Below are 26,068 nucleotides of genomic sequence, written 5' to 3'. Positions count from 1 at the left end.
AAAGTTATTTTCAGTCAGTTCTGATGGAAACAGATATTTCACTGTGACATACTGTATCTTAGGGAGAAATATTTGCATATTTACGATAAAAACAAGGGGTGCCTGTGGATGAAAAGGTTATTTAAAGGGGTGACCTGAGTCCAAAAAAAACCACTGGTCTAGCCTATATACTGTATTACATTTTGATTTGCCTAGATCAAAATAGTACTGTACTGTATGAGATCTCAGATTTCCTGGCTCAGAATGATCTCCTTACTGTAGGCCTGTACCACACTGTCTCCCCCTCCTTGTCCCTCCTACATTGTCTGTATGAACATAAAACAGGGCAGAGTGAACTCAGCCTGTCAGTGTAGCGTAGTAGTATTGTATAGTTGCTCAAGAGTTGTCAAGCTAGTTAAGCTGTGTTCTCTTCCTTGCACTGAATTGCTGTACAATAGTACAAGGAACCAGACTATAAGGAACAAGGAAGTTACTTAACCAAAAATGAATATCTGTGCAATGGTATGTATGTTATGTATGCACATCTACAGACTACAGTACACACATCACATGTATAAAAAAAGGAAATACCAAGATCATGAGGAACCACTAGGATATCCTTTGTGACCAGCAGGGAGGAGTGATCAAAATACCTAAGGTGCCAGTGCATTACCTGTTGGTCATGTCTCTTCATTTACTAATGATGAATGTAATTATGATCTAAATGTAAATTGTATTGATATATAAGGGGTTATTTGAGATCTGTGTCATCACTTTTGCAAGGTAAATTTGCAGGTGCTTGTAGTTTAATGGCTTGTGTGGAACAGATTAAGAGTTGTGGAAAGTAATTAAGTACTTTTACTTAATACTGTACATTTTTATGGTAACTTTTACTTTACTGGAGTAGGCTGCCTCCAATGTTCTACTCCACTCCATCTCAAAGGCAGTACTTTTACTGCACTTTAATTACTTGAAAACCTTAAATTACTAGTTGCTTTGTAGATTTTGATTACAAAACCACTTCAGTCCTATACACTTTGGTAATTTGAAAATAACAGATCTACATCTCAACGCAGACCACAATGGAAACAAGACCTCAGGGCTTGTGTTATCCTTTTAGCATTATTGTATAGCTGTACCCATGTCCTTTTTGCAAACTGTCAATCACTGCCAACCACTGGTGTTATTCTTGGTGAGGATGTGTAGTGTGGACAACCACATCTCCTAAATACATAAAGGAGTCAACAGTCTTCATTTGCATTTCACCTGTGAATAGTTTCAACAGGAGGGCGTCACAGCAGTGACACACATGGATTAAAGCAAAATAACTGTAATATAAATAGTAATCATTTACTATGAACAAATAGCCTACATGAGTATGTTAAGTAGTGAAAATAAATCAGACTTGTGTCACCTCATAGCACATAAATACGTTTATTGAGGACGTACATTGCTTGGGCAGAGCGGAACAGTTGGTTGGTTTAAGGAAACATGAGTCATCAACATATCAACTTCTGAATTGTATTCATTCACAGTTTTTTCTTAACTTCTAAATGTCATTAAACAATGTTTAATTATTGTGAGAACAGGTAAGCTGCATATTCCAGGTCTACTGTAAGAACCAGTGTCTCCTAACATTCCAGAGCACACATCCATGCTGGAGCTGGATAATAATCGTAACCCTTTTTAAATGTGAAATTGACATTCTTCATTATACTCGTCAATGGAGAAAAACTCTTAACTAGCAGGCTATCAACTCTCTGCTACATTGCCCACCTGAAAATATACAATTGTCGTACACCTTCTGAGCTTAATTTATACTCCACTCTATGACTATGCGTGTATAAATTAGGCTTTACACCTGCCAGGGATGCACAAATTAAAGCTCACGGACAAAGGCAAAAAAGGTCCTTCTACAAGGCTTCTTAACTGACCCATGGTCCATCTTAACCACTCCCTGCATTACATTTTACAGCATCACTTGGCTTGTCATGGGAGTGTGAAGTCAATGCATTTGGGCACCCTGACCTAGTGTGAGGTTGAAATTGGAAAACAAAGCCTTCGTCAAGGCTTCAACTAACTAACTGTGAGACAATAACCTATCCTTTAACCAGCTGGGATAAACAGTATTTGTATGAAGCGTAGGCAAAGACATGTCTCTGATGTGGTGTCTGTTGATGAGCAGCCAGGTGTGTGTGTGTGTGTGTGTGTGTGTGTGTGTGTGTGTGTGTGTGTGTGTGTTAGGGATGGGACGATAAGCGAATCACGGGAGACTTAATTTATCGTGAAATTATCCTCCGTCATGCACTGGGATAAATTCACCTTTTATTTGACGAGCTGTAAATCTGGTACCACTTAAACCCTCTATTGGTAAGACGTACTTATTATATACAAACTTGATACAGTCTTTTTTTCACTCTACCAAATGTCTTTGCCAAAAAATAGCCGATCTACAAGCTCGTTGCGATGCGTTGTGAGCTTGTAGATCTGCCATTTGTTTGCGCCCCAGGATAATGGACGTCGGGGATATTTTGATTATCGCGATAATATCGTAAATCACGATTTCTTCGGTCACAGTAATCGTGATATGAAATGTTGATATCGTCCCATCCCTAGTGTGTGTGTGTGTTCATGGTCGGCAGCGCTGTATGAAGCGTGGGTACAGACACACGTCTCTGATGTGGTGTCTGTTGAGCAGCCAGGTGAGGAAGCGCTCCAGGCCCAGGCCGTAGCCGCCGTGGGGACACGTCCCGTACTTCCTCTGTGGAGACACCAGGCATCATCAATTATAGGCAGCAGTGGTTCCCAAACTTTTACATTTCAAGGTTTCCTAATTAACTCTGAAGGTGTACAAATGGAACCGTTAGGGTCCATTTTCCTACACATTTCCTTCCATTTTCCTACATTAAATATATATATATATACATTTCAATTATATATTTTTAAAATCATTATTTTTGAAGTCATTTTATACATTTTAAAACAAACTAATTCATTACATTAATAATAAAAAATAATAATGAAGCAGTAGAGTGGAAGTGGTGAAAACTTGTACGACGATGTATAAGAAAAAACTCCACGCACACCGTCTTCAAATGCAAAAATCTTTTTAATTATTATTTTTTTTTTTGCATTTGAAGAAGGTGTTTTTTCTTTTTCAGTTTACCGGACCATTGTTTGGTCTCTCCTCGACGCACCTGTTGCTTTTGTAGGTGTGCAAGAAAGAGTCTTTTGTTTCGTACGATGACGTATAAAATAGTGGTTAATCAGGCTAATCAATTCAGTAGAAATCGATTTCTTTTTTTTCTCGGGTTGATATCCACAACTTTCCCACGTCCCATCGTGCATTGCGCAGAAGTTGTGTGCGGCAGTTTCCTGCGTCGCAGCCGAGAATGATCTACAAGCTCACAGCAATTGCATCTGCGACACGACGTGAGCTTGTATGTCTATAATGCTACAGTAAATTCCCGCGGAAACAGGTGGATACAAGTAAAAAATATGCATTTAAAAAAAAATGCATAGGCTGATGCACCCTGATTGTAAATGAGGGTCTCCCCTACAATGATCTTGCTGAGAATTGTGGTTGAATAAATGAAAAGTGATGGACAGTACCTGGTCATTGTACCAGTAGTACGGTGTTGGGTCGATCCCTTCTCTCTTGTATCCCTCCAGAAGCTCCTCTTCGTCCCAGATACGCATGGAGCCTCCAACGATCTCGCCCACGTTGGGCATCAACACGTCCACCTAAATAAAACACACCAGACCAATTAGATAGATCCACAGACCAGTGAGTCCATCAGATCATCAATCAACATGTGCGACCAAATCACTACATCGGCAGATAGAAATACTGACTTAAGGCCCATTCCCACTGGGCCAGATAAACAGATAAACAAAAATAGCTTTTTCCATTCTAATGGATGGTAAGATATAGATAGGGTGGTTGGTGGGTAAACCACCGCTCAGTTCACACGGGTGTGATTTTTTATCAGTATCTTACCATCCACTTGAATGGAGAAAGATATGTTTTTTATCTGTTTTTATCTATTGATGTTATCCTCTGCATAGTAACCTACTTACTGTGTTCTATCCGTCTGTCATTCAATGTTATATGAAATACGTAAAGGTTTCCTGTGTAAAAAAAAGCTTAACAGCTTACTAGGATCCCCTTTTAGTTGACCTTGTACCAGTGAACGGTACCGTCATGAAACTGTACCTTCCCTATGCAAACCTCTAATAAAGTCTTCAATCAATCTTCAAATAACCATGTTGTGGGTTCCTAGATGAGTAAGTGTGAATTAAGAATTGGTGCTCAGGAAACAGACATGCACGCACGCACGCGCACACACACACACACACACACACACACACATGCACACACACACACACAGTTAAAGGACATTCACAAGCCAGTCTATTTATAGATACTGTTGATGGAAAAGGAACTCATTTTTCCATTCTTTCCATTCTCAAGTGGCGCAAGCAACTCATCCTGGGAACAAACCAAAGTCACCAATGGATACAAGCCAATTATCTGCTATTGATGTCAACACCAACCGATGGTGTGACTGTTTGGTGACCATCTGTGTGCAGCGCTATCCTCTCTCTTTAGGTTACCATAGCAACAATGAGTCACGACTCTCTTCACCCTCTGTTTCCTGGAGTTTCTCTCTCGTGCAATTATTTGAGTGACATAGGGCTGTCACGATTATGACATTTTACATGACGATTAATTGTCACTCAAATAATTGCGATCAACGATTTAATTGTGTATTTGTCGTTGACAGTTACATTTCTGTTTGGCTTTTAGGCTTTGAAGTTGCACCTGGTAATGATGACACATAACTAAAATGTACAAAGAATTTACCAACATTTGACAACTTTATAACTTAAAAAATAACATTGATAGTGGAAATAGCCGATCTACAAGCTCACAACGCGTCACATCGCGACACGTTGTGAGCTTGTAGATCTGCTAATTCCAGCCTTATTGTCTCCTCTCCAGCCCGGTAGCGAGGTGACAGCCGTACCGATTCGGTGAGGCGCCTGTCGTCCGCACAGCGCTGCATGTAGAAGGACTTGATCTCGGCTGGGAAGCGGCACAGCAGGATGGTCTCATTGATCTGGTCTGTCATCAGCCTCTCCGGAGCCTCTGGGATGTCCTGAGAACAACAAGAACACACAGTGAATTCTAGATGTCCTGACACAAGAACACACTGTGAAGCAGTATTTTTGACCGATTGATTACTTTTATTAGACATTAATGTAAACAAGACCAGGTACAGTCAGACATAATAGAGCTAAAAGGATACCACAAGATGGTTCTGTGGACTCGTTTCCAGAGGTGTAAAGTAACCAAGTACATTTACTCAAGTACTGTACTTATTTTGAGGTACTTTACTTGAGTATTTCTAATTTGCAATAGAGGCCTATCTGGGCCCGCCCCTTTCCCCCCTCCCCCTGAGCGGCAGCCATGATGGAGTTACTGCTGCAGCAGTGTGTGTCTACTGTCTATGTCTATGTCTATGGAGATGGGACTTTTAATGAAATTAGTCATTACCAGTCCCATCTCCATGATATTTAGATCTAATTCCTTCGCCAGTTCCATCCGCATGATTTGTAGATCTAATTCTATGAGTCCCATCCCCATGATTTGTAGGTCTAATACCATCGCCAGTCCCATCATTATGATTCGTAGATCTAATTCTATCTGTTCCATCTCAATTATGTTTAGGTCTAATTCCATCGCCAGTTCCATCCAAATTATTTGTAAATCTAATTCTATGAGTCCCATCTCCATGATTTGTAGGTCTAATTCCATCGCCAGTCCCATCCTTATGATTTGTAGATCTAATTATATCTGTTCCATCTCAATTATGTTTAGGTCTAATTCCATCGCCAGTTCTATCCGCATGATGTGTTGATCTAATTTTATCAGATCCATCCCAATGATTTTTAGATCTAATTTCACCACCAGTTCTATCCTTATGATTTGTAGATCTAATTCCATCAGTCCCATCTCAATTATGTGTAGGTATAATTCCATCGCCAGTTCCATCCACATGATTTGTTGATCTAATTCTATATAGTTCCATCCTCATGATTTGTAGATCTAATTCCATCGCCAGTCCCATCCTTATGATTTGTTGATCTAATTCTATCAGTCCCATCTCAATTATGTTTAGGTCTAATTCCATCGCCAGTTCCATCCCCATGATGTCTAGGTCTAATTCGATACATTCCCAACTCCATGTTCTTTAGATCTAATTCGATAGTCACATCCCCATGATTTGTAGATCTAATTCCATCACCAGTCCCATCCCCATAATGTGTAGGTCCAATTCCATCGGCAGTTTCGCCAGTTCCATCTGTATGATTTGTAGATCTAATTCTATGAGTCCCATCCCCATGATTTGTAGGTCTAATACCATCGCCAGTCTCATCCTTAAGATTTGTAGATCTAATTCTATCAGTCCCATCTCAATTATGTTTAGGTCTAATTCCATCGCCAGTTCTATCCGCATGATTTGTAGATCTAATTCTATATAGTTCCATCGTCATGATTTGTAGATCTAATTCCATCACCAGTCCCATCCCCATGATGTGTAGGTCCAATTCTATCGCCAGTTTCATCCGCATGATTTGTAGATCTAATTCTATCAGTCACATCTCAATTATGTTTAGATCTAATTCCATCGCCAGTTCCATCCCCATGATTTGTAGGTCTAATTCGATACAGTCCCATCCACATAATTCATCTGCTTACAATAAATGTGACAAATCTCTGTGAGTATGTATGTATGTAATCCACTTATCTCGAGAAAAGTTCGTCCCACCGGCTTCAGATTCGGCACATGAATTAGATCTACAAATCATGTGGATGGAACTAGCAATAGAATTAGACATACAAATGATAGGGATGGGACTGGTGACGGAATTAGATCTACAAATCATAAGGATGGGACTGGTGATGGAATTAGACCAACAAATCATGGGGATGGGATTCATAGAATTCGATCTACAAATCATGCAGATGGAACTGGTGATGGAATTAGACCTACAGATGATGGGGATGGGACAGATAGAATTAGATCTACAAATCATGCAGATGGAACTGGTGATGGAATTAGACCTACACATTATGGGGATGGAACTGGTGATGGAATTAGATCTACAAATCATGGGGATGTGACTGTATGGAATTAGATCTACAAATCATGCGGATGGAACTTGCTATGGAGTTAGACCTACACAAAATTGAGATGGGACTAATATAATTAGATCTACAAATCATAAGGATAGAGCTGGCGGTGGAATTAGATCTACAAATAATGGGGAAGGATCTGATATAATTAGATCTACAAATCATGCGGGCGAAACTGGCGATGGAATTGTACCTACACATTATGGGGATGGAACTGGTGATGGAATTAGATCTACAAATCATGGGAATTAGATCTAAAGAATATGGAGATGGGACTGTATCGAATTAGACTTACAAATCATGGGGATGGAACTGGCTATAGAATTTGACCTTCACATAATTGAGATGGGACTGATAGAATTAGATCTACAAATCATAAGGATGGGACTGGCGATGGATTTAGATCTACAAATCATGAGGATGGAACTGTATAGAATTAGATCTACAAATCATGTGGATGGAACTGGCGATGGAATTATACCTACACATAATTGAGATGGGACTGATGGAATTAGATCTACAAATCATACAGATGGAACTGGCGAAACTGCCGATGGAATTGGACCTACACATTATGGGGATGGGACTGGTGATGGAATTAGATCTACAAATCATGGGGATGTGACTATCGAATTAGATCTAAAGAACATGGAGTTGGGAATGTATCGAATTAGACCTACACATCATGGGGATGGAACTGGCGATGGAATTAGACCTAAACATAATTGAGATGGGACTGATAGAATTAGATCAACAAATCATAAGGATGGGACTGGCGATGGAATTAGATCTACAAATCATGAGGATGGAACTATATAGAATTAGATCAACAAATCATGTGGATGGAACTGGCGATGGAATTAGACCTACACATAATTGAGATGGGACTGATGGAATTAGATCTACAAATCATAAGGATAGAACTGGTGGTGAAATTAGATCTAAAAATCATTGGGATGGATCTGATAAAATTAGATCAACAAATCATGCGGATAGAACTGGCGATGGAATTAGACCTAAACATAATTGAGATGGAACAGATAGAATTAGATCTACAAATCATAAGGATGTGACTGGCGATGGAATTAGACCTACAAATCATGGAGATGGGACTCATAGAATTAGATTTACAAATCATTTGGATGGAACTGTCGATGGAATTAGACCTAAACATAATTGAGATGGAACAGACAGAATTAGATCTGCGAATCATAAGGATGGGACTGGCGATGGTATTAGACCTACAAATCATGGGGATGGGACTCATAGAATTAGATCTACAAATCATGCGGATGGAACTGGCGAAGGAATTAGATCTAAATATCATGGAGATGGGACTGGTAATGACTAATTTCATTAAAAGTCCCATCTCCATGACATAGACACACACTGCTGCAGCAGTAACTCCATCATGGCTGCCGCTCAGGGGGAGGGGGGAAAGGGGCGGGCCCAGAAAGGCCTCTATTGTTTTACTTCTACTCCACTACATCTCAGAGAAAGATATTGTACTTACTCCTCTAAAATTATTTAAAAACTTTAGTTACTAATTACTTTGTAGATTATTATTTATTGGATTATTATTACAAAACATAAACCACTTCAGCCCTATATACAGTACATTTCGGCCATTTGAAAATTGACGATCTACAAGCTCACAATGCGTCGCATCGCAGTCAAATGTGATGCTGTGACTTCATCACATTTGGCTGGTCTTCAGGGCTCAGCCAAAAACATACCTGCCTGTGCCAGAGAAGCCAATGGCTCTATCTAGTGGTGAGACATGGACACTACTACTATTGTTACTTAACTGTGTGCAGGTTATCAATCCAAATCAAGCAAAAACCTCAATATAAATTGCATTGGACATTGCACAGTGCAGAGAGCGAGTCATTAACAAGAAAGTAGAGATTATGACATGTGCCATTAATAGTAGAATTAGGAATAACAATTTATTGAAGATTCTATAGCCGTTAGTAGGATGGAAATGCACAGTAAAGAGGATATGCTACGATGGTAATTATTAGTGCTAGTTGCAGTGCTATTATTAGTAATGTAGCAGTTATATTGTAGTAATGTCTATTACTCATATGGATATGAAGAATCAACTGACTGATGGAAAACGCTGCTGCTGCCGAACGCTGGGACGAATTGGTTACATTTTCAACAGAAACAAACTGTATCAAATATGAGTGACAGACTATCATAAACAATACAGGTCACCTCCCTGACAATATCGCTGAGACAGTTCGTTTATTTTTGGACCACAATGCTTATATGAGACGGTTTTAAAATGTTATTCCTCATAGAATAAAGCAGCTTTATTAGGCAGAGAAGGGAACGCAGGAGAAAGGAATGACATGGTGGAGACTAACAGTAATAGTTGTAATATATTTAGGGAAATCACATACCTAATTCCTCTTCCTAACTCACTGAGGATATTCTTTGTATTGAAATACTTTTAAAGACACACAAAACACAATTCAGATAATAATCAGACAGAAACCTACAATACTGGTCTGATGGTCAAATAAATGAGTTGATGTTCCTTACCTCTCCAAACTCGTAGTACGTGCCGTCATCCTTTTTGATGTCGTGTTCTTTAAGCCAAACGATGGCGTCAGTGTAGTTCATCCTCTTGAAGGGTCTTTTGGGGGGCTTGAAGTCCTGAAAGATATCAGCAGATTATTACTGTTATTAATATCATAGATTGGCACAAAGAGTGTGTGTTAAGGGGAACGTAATTAGATGTAATGAAGGCCGAAGTTGTTCAGAGTTGAGGTTGTACATTTTATATTTAATTGTCCTGCCAGTGGGGGATCCTACTGGCAGGTGAGTCGGTAGGATACAACAGCAGTGACAACACAGAAATGTCTATGGGACTCCAATATATGGGCATAAAACCTGGCCAACGGGCACTCCAACATTACTTCTGAGACTCCTACATTTTATATACTTTAGGGTTAGGGGTCCTTGACCTGAAAACGTTGAAGACCCCTGCCCTAGTGTACAAGGCTTAGGTTGCCGAGATGGGCTCTGGGACGGACAGAGTGAGTGAGTGAGTGAGTGAGTGAGTGAGTGAGTGAGTGAGTGAGTGAGTGAGTGAGTGAGCGAGTGAGCGAGCGCGCGCACATACTGGGTTCAGATCATAGAGCAGGGCGCCAGCAGGGGACTTGAGCACACGGTCCACCACGTCACACACCAGGTCCTCCAGTCTGTTCAGCAGGTCATCGAACGTCATGAAGGGACACTCTGCCTCTACGTGGGTGTACCTGAAACACACAGGGAGAGAGGGGAATGGTTTAATTTCTTAATTTCCCCCAGTACAGTGTTTCTCAAAACTTTCAGATTTCAAGGTCTCCTCTTAACACATCGGGTGCCCCTGGATTGCCCCATTTATCCCCTCTTGCTGCCCAGGCCCACCACCATTGTATTGAATCCGGCCCTGCTGTGTCAATGCATGCGTCATGACGTCACTTGGTCACATGAGCGCAGACAGGATGTTATTGTGTAACTTACTGTATGGACCAGTGTTGATCATAGCTGTTCATTGCCGATCTAAATTTGGACATTTTGCCGCACCACGCCACAGTTTTAGCCATAAAACAAACATCAGAGATAAAGGGCGTTAAAGATGGGGAAATGCATTGGAGTATACAGAGAAAAACAGCCGCGCGATGCTCTCAGCGCCGACTCGAAGCGACTAGCGCAGGGGTCCTCAATAGGCGGACCGCGGTCCATGTCCGGACCCAGGCGCACCTCCGTCCGGACCGCGGCACATTTCTGAGAAATCTCCGCACAGTTGTATCTGACGATCGGACTGACTGTGTGTGATTTGTGTTTGTGTGTGCGTGGGTGTGTATGTGCTCATTCGCTCAAACACATACACAGGCTCACAAGACACACCCCGTCCCCTACGCCAATTTGCAAGCCCACAAAGCGTCGCGGGTGCAACGTGCTGTGGGCTTGTAGATCAAAGGTTTTCCTTCCCTCCGAAGCAGTCTGCTCTCCATGCTGCTCCCCCCTCCCCTCCCCTCTCCACACACTCATGCCGCTCGCTGCCTGAAAAAGTTGCTAAAACCTCTTGGAAACCATTGCTCCCACTGGATTAATAACTTAGAGATCTTCTACCTTTGGCTGTTCAATTGGAGAGGACAACAGCAACACATTAATATCCACGATGTAAGGCTCCAACTGCTTGCATTAGACGAGAAATGGTCGCGAAACTCGCGATGCGTGATCATGCGTCTTTAACAATGTGATGTGTCGTCGCATATTATTGCCAGCTATCCTAGGCTGTGTTAGGTTAATAACTATGACTCGTTGACCCTGATTTGACTGGCCATTTGACATAGGCATCAGCACAGTCTGGCTTGTGCAGTACGTGTTTCAACTGAATGTCAAGTAATCCTCTCCCCCTCACGCTAAGTTTCACTTTATTTTCCATTCTGAACGACAAGCCTAATATTGCATTTATGCTCTTTAGTTTCCAATAATTAAACTATAAGCCAGTGTTTTATTGCTACACAATAAATGTAAATAATGTAGCCTACTCTACATGCATAAATAATTATCCATTCATCCATCCATCCATCATCAACCGCTTATCCAGCACCGGGTAGCAGGGGTAACAGTTCCAACTGAGATTTCCAAAGTTCCAAATAATAATAATAATAATTAAAATAAACAATTCTAATGATTATAATAAACATACATACATACAGTACATACTGTATTAATGTATCCGCCTTATTTCGCCTTCGCCTTTTTTTTTCGGACCCGGACCTGTTTCAAAAAAATATTTCTGGACCTTCAAGATTTGTATTTGAGGACCCCTGGACTAGCGGCTAATGGGCTACATCCAGGCGCAGCCCCAACCCAACGGTGAGATTTAAAGTTAATACTGTAAATACAGTAAACACGTCAACGCGTCGTGGGCCTCCAGAGACATCAAAGAGATTGGCGTGTAGACACCTCATGGGCATCCCATGAGTTAATTCTGACAGTGTGCAAATACAAAATGGCTGTCAGAGTTAGACTTGTATGGGTCAATTTAGATCCCTCCCTAAAAGGAACCGACTGTCGTATCATATTGAGTTAGGACCCGTTTACACTGAAGGAGTAGAGTAAGCAGCACTCCCATTCGTGAATATCAGTGACGGAGAGCATCTTCTAGAGTCTAGAAGACCAACTTCTTGTGCCACTTAGCACACCGACAGCACACCGACTAAAGATTGTTTGCACATTTACATCAAAACATCCCCTTCTCTCCTCTCTCCCTTTGTTCTCCATCATTTCCAATAACGAATCGAACTTCCGATATATCCGTTTGGACAATTTATCAGCCATTCTTTGAATATAATCTGCAATTATGTAGCCGATGTGTCTAACATTTTTTACAACTTTCAACATGGCGTTCCTATTTTAGGCATATAGACTTTTCAAAAGGACTCGGGATCGGATCAAAAAAATCTGGCACTGGCCAGACTCTATGCAGTATTCTTTTTAGACCCTCCAGAAAAATACGATTATGCGATCGCAGAATTTCCCACATAATCAGCCAAATGGCGCATTTGCGATTATGCATGTTTTCAAAAGGGCAGCATAATCACATATTTCGGAACTACCCACATATTTCACTGCATAACATCGCATAACATCACATAAACCCCCCCCCCCCCCCCCCCATGTTTTGCATATTTTGCGTAATTCACAACCTTTTGCATATTCTGCAACTTTCCGCAATTTCACAGCATAAAACCACATTAAACCTGCATATTTCATTGCAAAATCAGTTTTTTTGCCCCCATAATCAATCGATTTTAGTCCACATTTTTGCCTGCGTTTTTCTGGAGGGTCTAATTCTTCTTTCATTATCACCTCCTCTGAACACTCTTTTCTGCCACACTGAACCCCTCATCCATCGACTCACTCGGACAGATGTCTGCGCGTGCGGGACTGCTCGGCGCGGTAGGACTGGGAGATGCAGAAGGTGTCTCCCAGCGCGGGGATGCAGGTCTCCAGGTAGAGCTGGGAGGACTGGGTCAGGTACGCGTCCTCTCCAAAGTAGTTGAACTTGAACAGGGTGGAGCCGCCCTCCACTTGGGTCTGGACCATGGTGGGAGGGGTGATCTGGGGAGGGGGAGCGGGGAAACTAGGAGTTAGCATGGTTTAACCCATTTATGCTTTAACACTATTGAAAAATAGCAGATATACAAGCTCACAGCGTGGCACCGAGTGCCGCGCTGCAAGCTTGTACATCCCCTATTTCTTTTTAAACCGTTCATTTGTAACTCAAATATTTGCTTCTGGGGGGGTCCCTGGAACAACATATTTTGCGATCGGCGGTCCGTGGCCAAATGCATGTAATTTTGGGGGTCCTTGACATGAAAAGGTTTGAGAACCACTGATTTAGAAGAAGGATTTAGAAGACATTTATAGAATCGGGTCAAAAATATTCAAAGAATGTTTGTAGTTTTTAGTATTTTAGAATGTTTTTAGTATTCGAATTATTCGACCTCAAAGTATTCGAATGGTCGAATATTCGACAGGACTTGCCAAACTGTCAAATATTAAGTAAGCAAGAGGCGAACATTGCGAGGCGTTGTGAGCATGTAGATCTGCTATTTTCACAATATTTATCTGCGGAACCGAGTCACATTAAATGTAATACCTACGATTCAAAGTGCTTCTCGGGGTGGGGGTCCCCCGTTCAAATATGTTTATTTTGGGAGTCACAGCCTAAAAAAGGTTTGAGAACCCCTGGTATAGAGCATTCACAAATTCATCCACCAGGGGGAATTGACAACTCATGCTTATGACTTCCTATCTAGCCAAGCTTTATAAACTATATCGTTTTTTAACTGATTCCCAGCCAAATCGCCATAGATCGCCATTTTACAGAGGGCTGAGCCAGCCAGATCACCAAACGTCGCCTTTTTGATCATTTTCTGATTTTTTGGGTATTTTTTTGACATTTTTAGAGCTATAACTGACCATTCTAGGTTCATATAAGCTTAAGCAATGATTTTGCGATGGAAATGACGCCATCGCCGGAAACAGGAAATGTAGCGTATCTCAGACGTAAACAACCATATTTTTTTACATTGGAAGCCATTACAGCAGCTCCGCTAAATCTCAGCATCAATACGTCGGATTTTGATCCGGTTTAAAGTGTCTGTGCGTCTATTGCGTGTACATTATATAGACTACAGCCTACTATAATTTCATGCTTTTTTGGGCGATCTACTGTGACTCTGAAAAATTAATAATATTCCTGGCACAAGCATATGTAAAATGGCTGAGAATGGTTAAAGAGAAAACAATACAAAAATAAAAATAAGCGAATATTCGACTTCGGTGAAAAACGTCGAATAGTGACTATTCAAATATTTGAATATTTGGTGAATGCCCTACCTCACAGTATCCTTTGCTGAAGAAGTGGTCCCTGAAGCACTGCGTGACGGCCGAGCGGACCCTGAGGATCTTGGAGATGCTCTCTCCTCGGATCATCATGTGACGGTTGTTTAGCTGCACGTCCACGTCAGAGTCCTCGTTCACCAGGTTCTCGGCGCCGCCCGCCGGGGCCAAGCCAATCAGCTCCCAGTAGTCACAGTTCAGCTCGTGGCCGCCAGGAGCCTAATGGGGGAGACAGGGTGATGTCATGAGATATTTAAAACTTCATATGAACCAGCAGACACATTTAACGTATGTCTGACTTTTGAGTGTTTTTAGTTTTTTGCTGTAGTATGAATCTTTTTTGTTTTATTATTTGGGTTTTGGAAACCAAAAGGCCTATTGAAAAAGGAGTGTTTTTGGCAATTACTTGATTGTTTTTGGATTGAAGAATGAAGGTCAAGGCATGGTATATTCAGTAATTTTGAAACCAGTTGGTCCTTTTCCCCATTTGAAACCAAGTGATATTTGATTTTTGTTTTTTCAACCAAAACAAAATCATGTGGTCTATTTGATTTTCCAAACTAAAAAGAAAAAGCCACAAAGAAAAAGAACAAAACAGTGACATTAGTCTTCTATTTTTCTCATTTTGGGACACCTCAGCTCATCTTCTCCTGAGGCCAAGACCAGTCTGCAGCGCAGTGCCAGGGGGTTGGTAACGTCAGTTACAACCAGCTCCTGTCCGTCTGTCAGTCCCAACTCCTCCAGCGTTTTAGACAGATTTGGCCTCGTCCTCTCTTCGAGTGAAGCAATGTTTTGTAAATACAAAGTTTTGCTCTTTCCTTCTTCCACTGTTGCTGCTATAGCAGGCGCCTTCATTTGAAGGGGCTCCTCAGTCAGGTAATCAAGCACCTCCTGCAGCTTGGAAGATGAAGAGAATTTCAAGTCCAGAGGTACCTGGCTGCAGCTTGGACAGTTGTCAATTCGCGCGGCCTCAAACTTGTGGGTATAGATGCCCTTAACATCATTGAACACCATGTAGTTGTCGAGAGGAACGTAGTTACCCGAAGCTAATTTGAACACCTCTGTCACACAAGCAGCCGCAATGACTGCGTTTGTGGACGCCACAGCTGGGATTATCCTCTTGACAACACCCTGAGTGAGTCTGTAGGTGACTCCCGTGATACTGAACTCTCCTGCCCTCTCCAGAGACTTCTGGTACACCCACTGGATGTGCGTTGGGTCGTCTCCATCCAGGGCCACACCATCTCCAAAGGGTTTGTCTTTAGGCCAAAGCAGCATGCGGACGTACTCAACACAATGCTCTGGCAGCCGGGGCATGGAGGCTATGGTGCACATGGGGAAGTTGATCTGGGGTGGGTAGAAATCCATGGTGCATTCGATGCAGGCCGTCTCGCCAGGCTTAATGACTCTTACATTGCCTTTGAAACCTTCAGTCCCTCCATCAATTAAATGAATCATGGAACTTGGGTCCAGGACCCCATCCTCATCATAATCCAGCAGAGACAGTACCATACCATTTATCCACCTCCTAGCAACGATAGAATCCAGTCCACAAACAATGATACGGAATTCACTGTAAAACGTCTCATCAAAGTCTTGAATCTTCTTAAAATGGGGGACAACACAACAGCCGGGAATTCGAGCGTTAATGAATTCAGCTGCCACCTCCGCCTTGGGCCGACCAACGTCTTTAGGCCTGAAGAGAAACTGCCTGTTGAGGTTAGAGACGTCGATCGTGTCCATGTCGATCACATCGATCTTGTGGAACCCTGACAAAGCCAGGTCTTTGAGGAGCTCACATCCAAGGCCACCTGCACCGATGACGAGGATTCTGAAATCTAAAAGAGACTGCAGTGCCTCTTGGCTGGCTTCAAAGTCGGGATGGGTGAAAGGCCCTGGTCTTTCCAGAAACTTGTTGACGTGGTTCCATCTTCCCTCCCATTCGCTCTGAACTCTGATAACTTCATCCACCACCATTGGCTCATCTGCCATCTCTCTCTCCCTGCGTCTCTATATAGAGTTTCTTCAGACAAATTCACCGTCTAAAAGCGTTCCCTTAACACTTTATATGAGCTCTGGTCTGATGATATCACAACTTTTTTTCCTCCTCACTGGAGATAGGGCGGAAGTCCTTATATGGCCCAAACACTTAACTTAACTAGTACTACTATCAGAAGTAGACCTATTTTTTTTGAGAGGTGCAAACCACTCCTATAAGTGGCTGTGCGTGTGTCTGTAGCCTTTTCCCTCAGCGTTTTGCCATAGTAAAATGTGTGTGCGTATCATCATGTTTGTCTAGTGATGTCATATGTTGTATGTCTGTAGCCTTTTTCCTCCGCGTTTTGCCATAGCAAAACGTGTGTGTAGCATACCCTGTACATCCTAGACTCAAATCCTAGTCTGAAGACGTTATGCAAGCTCACCGCTGACTTCACATTGGGTGTGATTTTATTATTTGAATTAAATGAAATCACTTACCGTACCTTTATTACCCTACTTCATCGTACAAGAGTGTCGAGCAAAAGTAATGTGAGAATAGAAAGAACAAGAAATAGTGTTCCTACGAAACAGTGTGGGCTCGCTGCTCCTCATTGACAGTCGGACAGTTTTTTGAGGCGAATAAACTTACTATATAAAGATTTGGGAGAACATACTGGCCTGGGAGAACATATGCTTTCAGCGAGCCCCACAAATCTTTACTATATTTGGGAGAATATACTACAAAAGATAGTCTGTGGGTGTTGTTATTTATATCAGGTCGCACTTGTTGGTGGTGATGTCACCAAGAACGCTGCTCCCTCATTGGCTAAAGGCCCTGTCGGTTATCTTTTTAGGAGAATAAACTTGACATATAAGGTTTTGGTATAACATACTGGTCTCGTGTTTTCAGACGAGCCCACAGTGAAGATAGCTCACCTAGTTGCACTCATGGAAAAATGATAAATGCATCGGTACGATAAAGGCAAGGGAACTGTCCGTTATCCACTAGTAGAAGTCATTTTCAACCAATCTTTTATCCGTCAAGTGCTGCTGCTTATCTAATGTATATTTACCTGTTTGCCCTCTGGTACGGGTGCAACGGTTCCATACAGAGCCACTGTGCTCTCTGTGGACAGCACCAAGGCGTTGTAACACTGGCACTGCAACACAGCAAGGAGGACAAGTCATGTTACGTAATACAGTAGCCATCTCTTAACAGTAATTGTTCCATTTGTTTTCATGACAAGCAATGCACATGAGCAAGCAACAGGTGAGGCAATGGAAGAAGTTACACAAAGAAAAACATGTTTTACAATGAACACAAGTGGTCACATGAATGAAAAAGTAAAAAGAACGAATTAAATAAAACACATTCAAATAAACGAGTTCAATTAATAAAGGATGGAAATACCAGGTTATCATTGAGAACGCACTGGAGGAAACCAGTGCCATCTCTCAGTACGATGAACAGCAGGTTCTTTCCTGAGAAGAGAAGATGGGTGACATTCATTCAGGAAGACGATACAGATCCATCTAAGAAAATCTGAATATTGTGTAAAGGTTTCATATATCCTAGATACTTTGCACATGCAGTGAATTATTATAACGTTTTTATGGCATACAGCTCATGAACATCAAAAGTGCATATTTCAAAATGTTACAATATTACACGAGACCAGTGGTGTGTTCTAGACTTTTTGGGGGGGGGCATACGATCCGCGGCTATTCGTGTGGCCAGGGCAGACGCCAGTGCATAATGCCTATCAGATACGCTACTTTGAAAGGTTCACGAGGGCAGACGCTATTCATATTTTTTTTTCCGACAGCAGACGCCGTATATGTGCGTTACAGGTAGAACACAGCACTGCACGAGACCACTCAAAACACAGATTTATAATACAGAAATGTCAAAGTCAGAGTTGCTTGAAGTCCAGTGGGAAGTTTCCGCAGTCAGTTTTGGGGTGCTATTGGATCTGCAATGCTTTATTACACAATATTCTAATTGTTTTTAGATGGATCTGTACATCCACATGTCCAAGTTCAACCTCATGTCACACCTACATTTCACTGCACGTACTTGCATGAATACGTGACAAATAAACCTTGTTCAATCCTGGACTTTATCATCGTTAAACTACAGTATGTATTACAATAGAATAGAATATTTGTGTTCTTCCCTCAACATAAAGGCCAAACATGCCAGACATAACACAAAACTCTACTAACCTATACAGACGGTGTACACAATGCACCGATATGTATACATTGTATACATTATACACATTATACAGTGCAGTACAGTAAACTGTTACAGAGAGTGTTGTGTGTGATTTGATGCTCTGGTAATGCTCAACGTCTTATGAACCACTCTCAAACAGTCTTTTCCAGCCCTAGCTTCACAAAGTTAATGTTTAAGCAAAAGAGATATTTATCAAAAATAAGAAGAATTGTTAAGAAAATAAATTGTGTAAGAAAGAACATAAATTCTATTTAATTTATGCAGTGGAATATAACACAAAAAGAAACATGCTCCGAGGAATACTGCGTGAGTCTGGTGCGGTCTTGTCATTTTACCTTGTCTCCTCAGCCGATGAACCCATCCGAACACTTTCACTCTCTGACCTCTCATGGGTTCCATGCCACCGATCTTCACCTGGATAAACAATGTTAAGAAAGAAAATTATGGGAGAAATGTGAGTGCAGAGACTACAATTAGACAGACAGGCAGGCATGCTTGCAGTTTGACAAAGACACAGAAAGACACAAAGACAGACACACAAACAAATACCAGTCATGCCAAGTAGGCCTCTTCTTGGCCTGTGCTGCTGCCTGTGCACACATTTCATACACACAGGGGTCTTTTCCACTGTCAAAGAACCGGTTTGGGTTCTTTCTCACGCCTATGGGATGAACCAGAGGTGAGCTTTTCCACCGAGAACTGATTTGGTTCCGAACAGAGTTGGTTCGGGGCCTGTTCACAAGAACGAACCAAGGTTCCAAGAAAGAAAGGTACCATCCCATAGGCGGGAGAAAGAACCCAAACCGTTTTGTTTTTTGCCAGTGGAAAAGGCCCCACAGTGTACTGTAGAGGAACCAAATGCAGACAAATGTAACCAAATTTGGTTCTGTTTGTACGCTCTCAGAATTACAATCCCATAAGGGTCCAATTGGTTGGTTCGTAACAACATGAATCATTTTGTTGTGGACACTTGGGGAACCACTGGACTAACAGACAGGCATGAAAAGAGGCAAATGAACCAACAAAGCGACAGAAAGACCAACGGACCGTTGTTGGTTCAGGCAGGCTAGGATCCATCTCGATGACGATTTTCTTGGCTTCTTCCAAGTTCTTTTCTCTCCTCTCGTTGTCCTCGGCCTGTGGGTCACATAGGAAATATCACTTTGTATGCTATTTTTTCTGGGCATGTGATAATAACGTATCACATTGCAACATGTTGAGAGCTTGTTGGTGCACCATCGCTTTCCGCAGATTGTGTCATGCCCAAAATAGGGATGCTAGGGAGGGTTCATGAGGTTAAACTTGTAGGCTAGAGCTTTCATCCGCAAGTAAGAATTTGACTCATTGAAAGTCGGCAGTCAATGAGTTTTTAGGATCAAACTGTGCTTGCTTGACACAAACTTTTTCCTGGATACAAAGATACCAGATTAATCACCAAGAATGAACGTACCTCCTTCTTGTCTTTGGCTCCCGTCTTCTGCTGTTCCCGGTTGAAGGCCTTCTTGACGTTCTTCATGGCGGTCTTGGAAATAACTGCCCAGCGCTGCAGGGATGGAAGTGAAGGAAGAGAAATTGAACGCTTGATCAATATCAATACAAGATACGTGTAGGTGGGGCGTGGGCGTATGGTCAAAATCTTTTACCAAATACCTCTATATCAATTTTGTGATGATATCAATTGTTTTTGTAATTTTTCAAATTTCTTTGAAAATGGCTCAAAGAGTGTATACATAATATAGACATCACCCATTAATAATCTGTTTCTCCTTACCTCTCCTTCCTTCTGGGAGTCCACATAGATGGTGGGGAAAGGCTCCTTCCCAACAGACAACAGAGCCTGAGGAGATAAAATGATGTGAAAATGGGATCAAGAAAAAAGTACATTAACTGATTTGTAAAATTAAACTGTAAGAAGTTCCCGGTTCAGACCCGTACTCGTCAAGGATGAAGTGCCACGGTACAAAATAAATAAGACGTAAGCACTAAGAAGAGTACAAACGCTTTTAGTTTACATTATTACGTCCAACAGGTCAGACAATGTTATTGGCTAACCACTGGTTAACTACCATCCCAAGATTTTTTGCCATTTAGAGTAGCCAATTAGTTTTTGTTCTCCAAATTTAGTCATCATGCCAATCAAGTCCTCCCCATGTATTTCGGTTTCAACTACTGTTGTACCCTTTTGGCTCACCTGCCAGTGAGGAGCCCCCACTGGGAGGACGTACAGTAGCACCTCCGTTCTACTCCTCCTGCTCAAAACCTCCTGCTGACAGCCACTGCCCCCCAGCTCATAGGAGTATGTGCAGCGACAAAGATAACCTTCCCTGGAGCCTATACTCGGCTTCCCACCCCCAAACACGGCCACTTGTTGTTCATATACTGTAGACTATAGACACTCGGGCAAACCAGATGCAATGCAGTGGATTCGAAACCCTAGGGCAAACCAGATGCACTGCAGTGGATTCGAAACCCTAGCCTCCACTGTAGTTGAAAGGTACTGTGCTCGGGTGCATTACCCGAGCACCGCACTGAACATCGCTAACCTAATGTCTAAACACAACATTTTATATCCTTACAGGTTTTTACATTGTCCCTGACATATTAATCAGTCAAAAATGTACTACCTTCAGAGAGGTCTTGAAGGGCTTCTGCTCGCTTCCGTCTCCATCCTGATCGCTGCCCTCTTTGTCCGATACATACACCTCCCCTGCAGAAACAAATCACAACCAGTGTGAAAAAGTGAGTGGTGCCTTTGAGTGGTTATGAATTCTAGTGTAGTCCATTAATTTCAAGGCGGCTCAACTGCATCACTTGGTCAACCAGCGGTATTGCAGCTTTTGAGGCCATCCTTATACAAATCTTATGCCCACAATAGGCATTGATTATTAATATTTCTTTTTTATTATTTTGTATAAAAAGGTTAAATTAGTTCTATGAACTATTGCACACCCACACAAATCCTTTCAGTGCCACACAAAGACAGGTGGGCTTCATGGAATTCCTCTTGGTTAAATTCCTCTTGGTTAAACACAGAATGAATAGTTTCAACAACACATGCCTGGAAATAGCATCGTTACACTGTTTCGAAGCTTAACAAAGCGCACTGGGGCAGTGGGATACAATCGGCTGATTCGGCTCCCTCTGTGCATAACTGTAGTCCTGGATTTTCAGAATGTGGCATATGATACCCCTTCCCTGTTTTCCGGTTCAGTTTCCCATAGCGTGTCTTTATGTCTCCATAGGGAACCTAGCAGGCTCTTTGTGTCTCCATAGGGAACCACCACTAGTCATCAAATTATTGGCTTAGGAATTCGACAAAAAACTAAAAATATCCATGAATTCAAGTCTCCATGGACCACAGGGTGAGAAATCGATAGGGTGGACTATTCCTTTAATGACTGAACACACCATGCTCTCCCTTACAATAGAAACTGAAAATCACCAAGAAAATAATCGGATGGATCAGGAAATGGGCACTACTCCACCTTCTGAAAACTGTTACTGTTTGGACTTTGGAAAAAGGCGACAACTGTTGTGTTGGGTGGGGATATGGGCTAAGGTGGTGGTAATTGTAAACTCATGTTAACTGACATGCTGATTATATGAGCGTCAAGCACACACACATGTGATATATATTTCCCAATAATGATGACTCAAACAGGAAATCTTGTACACTTTGCCTTCTTGAGATCCAAACTCCCTTTTTCTGTGGAATTTCTTCGACTCAAACTTCCAAGGTCATACAGTTTCTCAACATAAGTGGAAGGTAATTTAATACAAATAAAAGACAGTCTTCACTTTCATGGACCACCAGATGAAAACTCCTGCTGTACAGACAAGTGGCATCAAATGAACTTGAACCTCATCTTCAGTCAGTAGTTTCATTTTCCTTCAAACCGAAATTAACCAACAAGTTGAATGCATTGCATCATTATGCTGTAGATTTTGAGATGTGAGCTTGTATATCATCTGTTTTCAAAAGATGTTTATACATTTGAAAACTTGAAATGGGACATTCTAATTTCTGCCTAATGAGTACTTTCACTTTTGGTACTCAAAGTACATTTTGATGTCAATACTTTTGTACTTTTCCTCAAGTACATTTTAAATTCCAGCCTTTTACTTTCTCCATGCAGTAATGATACTTTAACTTTAAAGGGGAAGACCACCCATTTTCAATATTGAACTATGTCATATACCTTAGTCCCCCTCTTCTGTGTTGCCTAGAACTGGTGGATTGATTTTGGGGTTTGTATTGTAAAGTACAATGTGTGATCAAGTTGTGATTTGCAATACAAACCCCCAAATTAATCCTCCAGTTCTAGGCAACACAGAAGAGGGGGAAACTTTTTTTTTTTTTTTTTCACCCAACTCCTCTAAGGTATAGACGGGTTTCTGGTCCACGTCACACTTATGGGTCGGTACCAAAATTAGCCAATAAATAGAAACCATGCAGCGCTCCCCAAAACAACAGGTTTGGGGATTGGTGGGAATTGATTACATGATACATTCAGCTGTGCATTTAGTCTCAATGTTTGTAAACAAGAAACCGGTCTATATTAATCTATCTATATCGGTCTATATTGAAAATGGGTGGTCTTCCCCTTTAAGTAAACACCACCACTGCTGAAAAGAAAATACAGGGTGAAAAATCCTGTCATGGTGTTGTTGGTTTCAACCAGCATGGCTCAAACATCACTCCCCAGTCAAATCAATAACAGAATGCAGCATCAGTTAGCTACCTTGTATTCTGATGCAACTATTTGACAACACAGTACAAGTGTTCTTCAATTAACTCTTGATTAGTGTATAACACACGTACACCAAGTATTTGATGACATTTAGCACTCTCCCTCAGTCTCAGGTTTCATGCAGAATGAATAATACAGATTTGTAATGTAACCATACATACGCCCATCAGGGTTCAACAGCTAGCCGCGTGCTACTAGGATGAAGTTAAAAGTTACACCGGAATTAGTGACCCATTGACTATCGTGACTCCAGAGGGCGCCGTGTATATGGTTCTGCTACTATCTATGATAAATAAATAACAAACACAATTTCTCCAAATTGCCTCTTGACCTAATGATTGTGTGTTGAACAACAACTCCAAATGTCATCCAGAAATCTTAACAGCTACGTGAGCTGTCACAGAATTAGACAGGTCACCGATTAAGGCGTAACACTTAGCGTTAGCCACACTGACTGATGCAATATGGTTCACACCTGAAGCCGACACACGAGTTCTCAACACACATCCATCTCTTCCTCTCTTACCCACTGCCAGCTGTTCCGCACCTTTTGTTATGCCTTCCGCCATGGCTGGCCAAAGAACACTCCAACAGATAACCAAAGGAAACCGAATTAAATGATGTAAAACGATGAATGAATGTCAACTGTCACTGTCAAGACAGCCAGCCTGCTCCTTGCTTCCAGCGAGTGCTTCTGGAGTTTTACGTCAGCTTCCGGCTAACCCTGCGTCACCAGGCTGTAAAAGCCTGGGTTCTATTCACTGCTCAGCAATGAGATCCGGTCTAAAGCCCGCCTACGAATATGGAACTACTGTACATTAGCAGAAATGTCATTTTAAAATATATTTTCTTTAACGGTAATGCCAGTTTCCATTACTCGCCGTTCAGGAACTGTAGTTCCAGACTCAGAAATTGTGGAATAGTTGTCTGGCTACGCGAGACTAACGTATGGACACGGGACCAATGGACCATAGAGATGGAGAGATGGACGCACGCCACGCAGACCGTTTCCGTAGACGCTCTAGACCGGATCTGCAACCTGCTGAGGCTTTAAAATATAACCAGCAATATGGGGGCCAATCAGTGTAATGACAAGCTGCTTTCCACTAAATTTGTTTCATGAAATGTGCTGATGTGTTTGTTGTATCGAAAGGCCTTTTCGTGGATTGAGTTGTAATATTATTGGTTGACCTTTTTAATGTTTAATTTCTTTAATACTGAACTTGGTTATAACAAAACTTAATTTTTTCAATATTCTTTTATTTGATACAATATTGTTAGATTGTAATCAATGCATGTTTGTTTGTTCCATAACAGTGGTCTCCCTTCTCTCCAGCTCAGGATTTTATTGTGTTCCATTTCCAATCCTGCCTGCTAATTTCTTTGTGCCATCACTTCCAATTCTACTCGTTTATGCAGCTGTATGAGTTCTCTTCTGATTGGATGAAATTGGCATCCTGACCTTAGAATACAACTAAGCAGTGGTTCTCAGAGTGTATTATATGAAACATGTTTACCCATTAAGACCTGCAGTTTGTTTTCAAACCATGTCAAGAACTCCAAAAACTATACTGTACGTATTTGACAACCGACCCCCATCTGAAAATATTTTGTTCCAAAAAAGCAGATCTACAGGCATGGAGTGACACGCTATGGCACAAAGTATTTCTAATGGAGGTCAGACACTAATAATTTGTGGGTCCTTTACATGAAAAAGTATGGGAGCCACTGTACTAAGCAATGCAGAGACATGAAGACCACTGTTGTTACTGAAATAATACAGCAATGATTACTATCACAATATATATATTATAATATTAGAGACTATTTAACACAATCACTTACTGCAAATGTATGATATAGGCTACTTTAACAATTTTGTTCTTTGTTCCTTTTTCATTTCAGTACTTCCCACTCTGCATGCCTGTCCGACCTGGAAGAGGGTCCCCTCTTTTGTGAGTGTTCTGTTGTTTCCATCAAGGGCTTTTTATTGCGTTTTTCAACATATTAACACTGTTGTTAAATCCAGCTTTCATCAGCTGAGGCTTTTAGCCAAAGTCAAGTTTGCTGTAACCCTTTTTTGATTTTGAACATCTTATCTATGCTGACTCAACTAATGTAATGCACTTTATGTTGGTGTTAGCCAAGCCTGCTTGTCACGAGTACAGTTGGTCCAAATGCGGCTTAACAGGGGCATAGAAGTATGATCACATCTCCCCGATACTTGCCTCCCTCCCCTGTTCATTACAGGATTCAGTTTAACATTTTAATGTTTGTTTTTAAGTCTTTAAATGGGTTGGTACAAATCAGAGCTTCTAACTTTTAATATTGTATATTTGATATTGTATGTATCTATCATCAGGCTGAGGCAGTGAGCCACTCTGCTATACTGGACACATGCACAATTTTGGCACTGATTTCAAGTGATTTGTCCAGCATTTTGCAAGATTAGTTGAGGACGCGCACACACAGACCACACCGACGGGTGAAAACATAATC

General features: G+C 41.5%; 2 protein-coding genes across 3 annotated transcripts; both read right to left on the bottom strand.

The window, feature by feature from the left end:
• Positions 1-1,394: 1,394 nt before the first annotated feature.
• LOC308299209 (asparagine--tRNA ligase, cytoplasmic-like) lies at positions 1,395-24,240 on the bottom strand. Of its 2 annotated transcripts, none has more exons than XM_080742937.1 (15): positions 24,117-24,240; positions 21,443-21,525; positions 20,590-20,655; positions 20,269-20,361; positions 19,866-19,955; positions 19,154-19,232; positions 17,991-18,061; positions 17,653-17,739; positions 14,597-14,818; positions 13,113-13,312; positions 10,317-10,452; positions 9,734-9,847; positions 5,010-5,141; positions 3,592-3,723; positions 1,395-2,740 (listed from the first exon to the last, which is right to left on the bottom strand). In XM_080742937.1, exons 1-15 carry the CDS (start codon positions 24,136-24,138, stop codon positions 2,609-2,611), a joined length of 1,659 nt encoding a protein of 552 aa, XP_080599063.1. In that variant the 5' UTR covers positions 24,139-24,240; the 3' UTR covers positions 1,395-2,608. The 2 variants fall into 2 exon arrangements, with proteins under 2 accessions (XP_080599063.1, XP_080599062.1); XM_080742936.1 differs by having other exon boundaries at positions 24,096-24,238.
• On the bottom strand, positions 15,203-16,576 carry LOC308299082 (NEDD8-activating enzyme E1 catalytic subunit-like; the record flags this gene model as incomplete). Its single annotated transcript, XM_080742807.1, has 1 exon — positions 15,203-16,576. The coding sequence occupies one exon, from the start codon at positions 16,574-16,576 to the stop codon at positions 15,203-15,205; it is 1,374 nt and encodes a 457-aa protein (XP_080598933.1).
• Positions 24,241-26,068: the final 1,828 nt, after the last annotated feature.

The sequence above is a fragment of the Nannobrachium achirus genome (assembly GCF_963921795.1).
Source record: "Nannobrachium achirus genome assembly, chromosome: 15".
Lineage (NCBI taxonomy): Eukaryota > Metazoa > Chordata > Actinopteri > Myctophiformes > Myctophidae > Nannobrachium > Nannobrachium achirus.
This window is presented reverse-complemented; position numbering and strand designations above follow the sequence as displayed.

Excerpts from the sequence above, each read along its gene's own strand:
- LOC308299209 (XM_080742936.1), bottom strand. The coding sequence starts at position 24,138 with ATGGCGGAAGGCATAACAAAAGGTGCGGAACAGCTGGCAGTGG. Across the intron at positions 10,453-13,112 it reads ACGCGCAGACATCTGTCCGA|GTACACCCACGTAGAGGCAG; the intron begins GTGAGTCGATGG and ends TGTGTGTTTCAG. Across the intron at positions 3,724-5,009 it reads ACAGGCGCCTCACCGAATCG|GTGGACGTGTTGATGCCCAA; the intron begins GTACGGCTGTCA and ends TGTTTTATTTAG.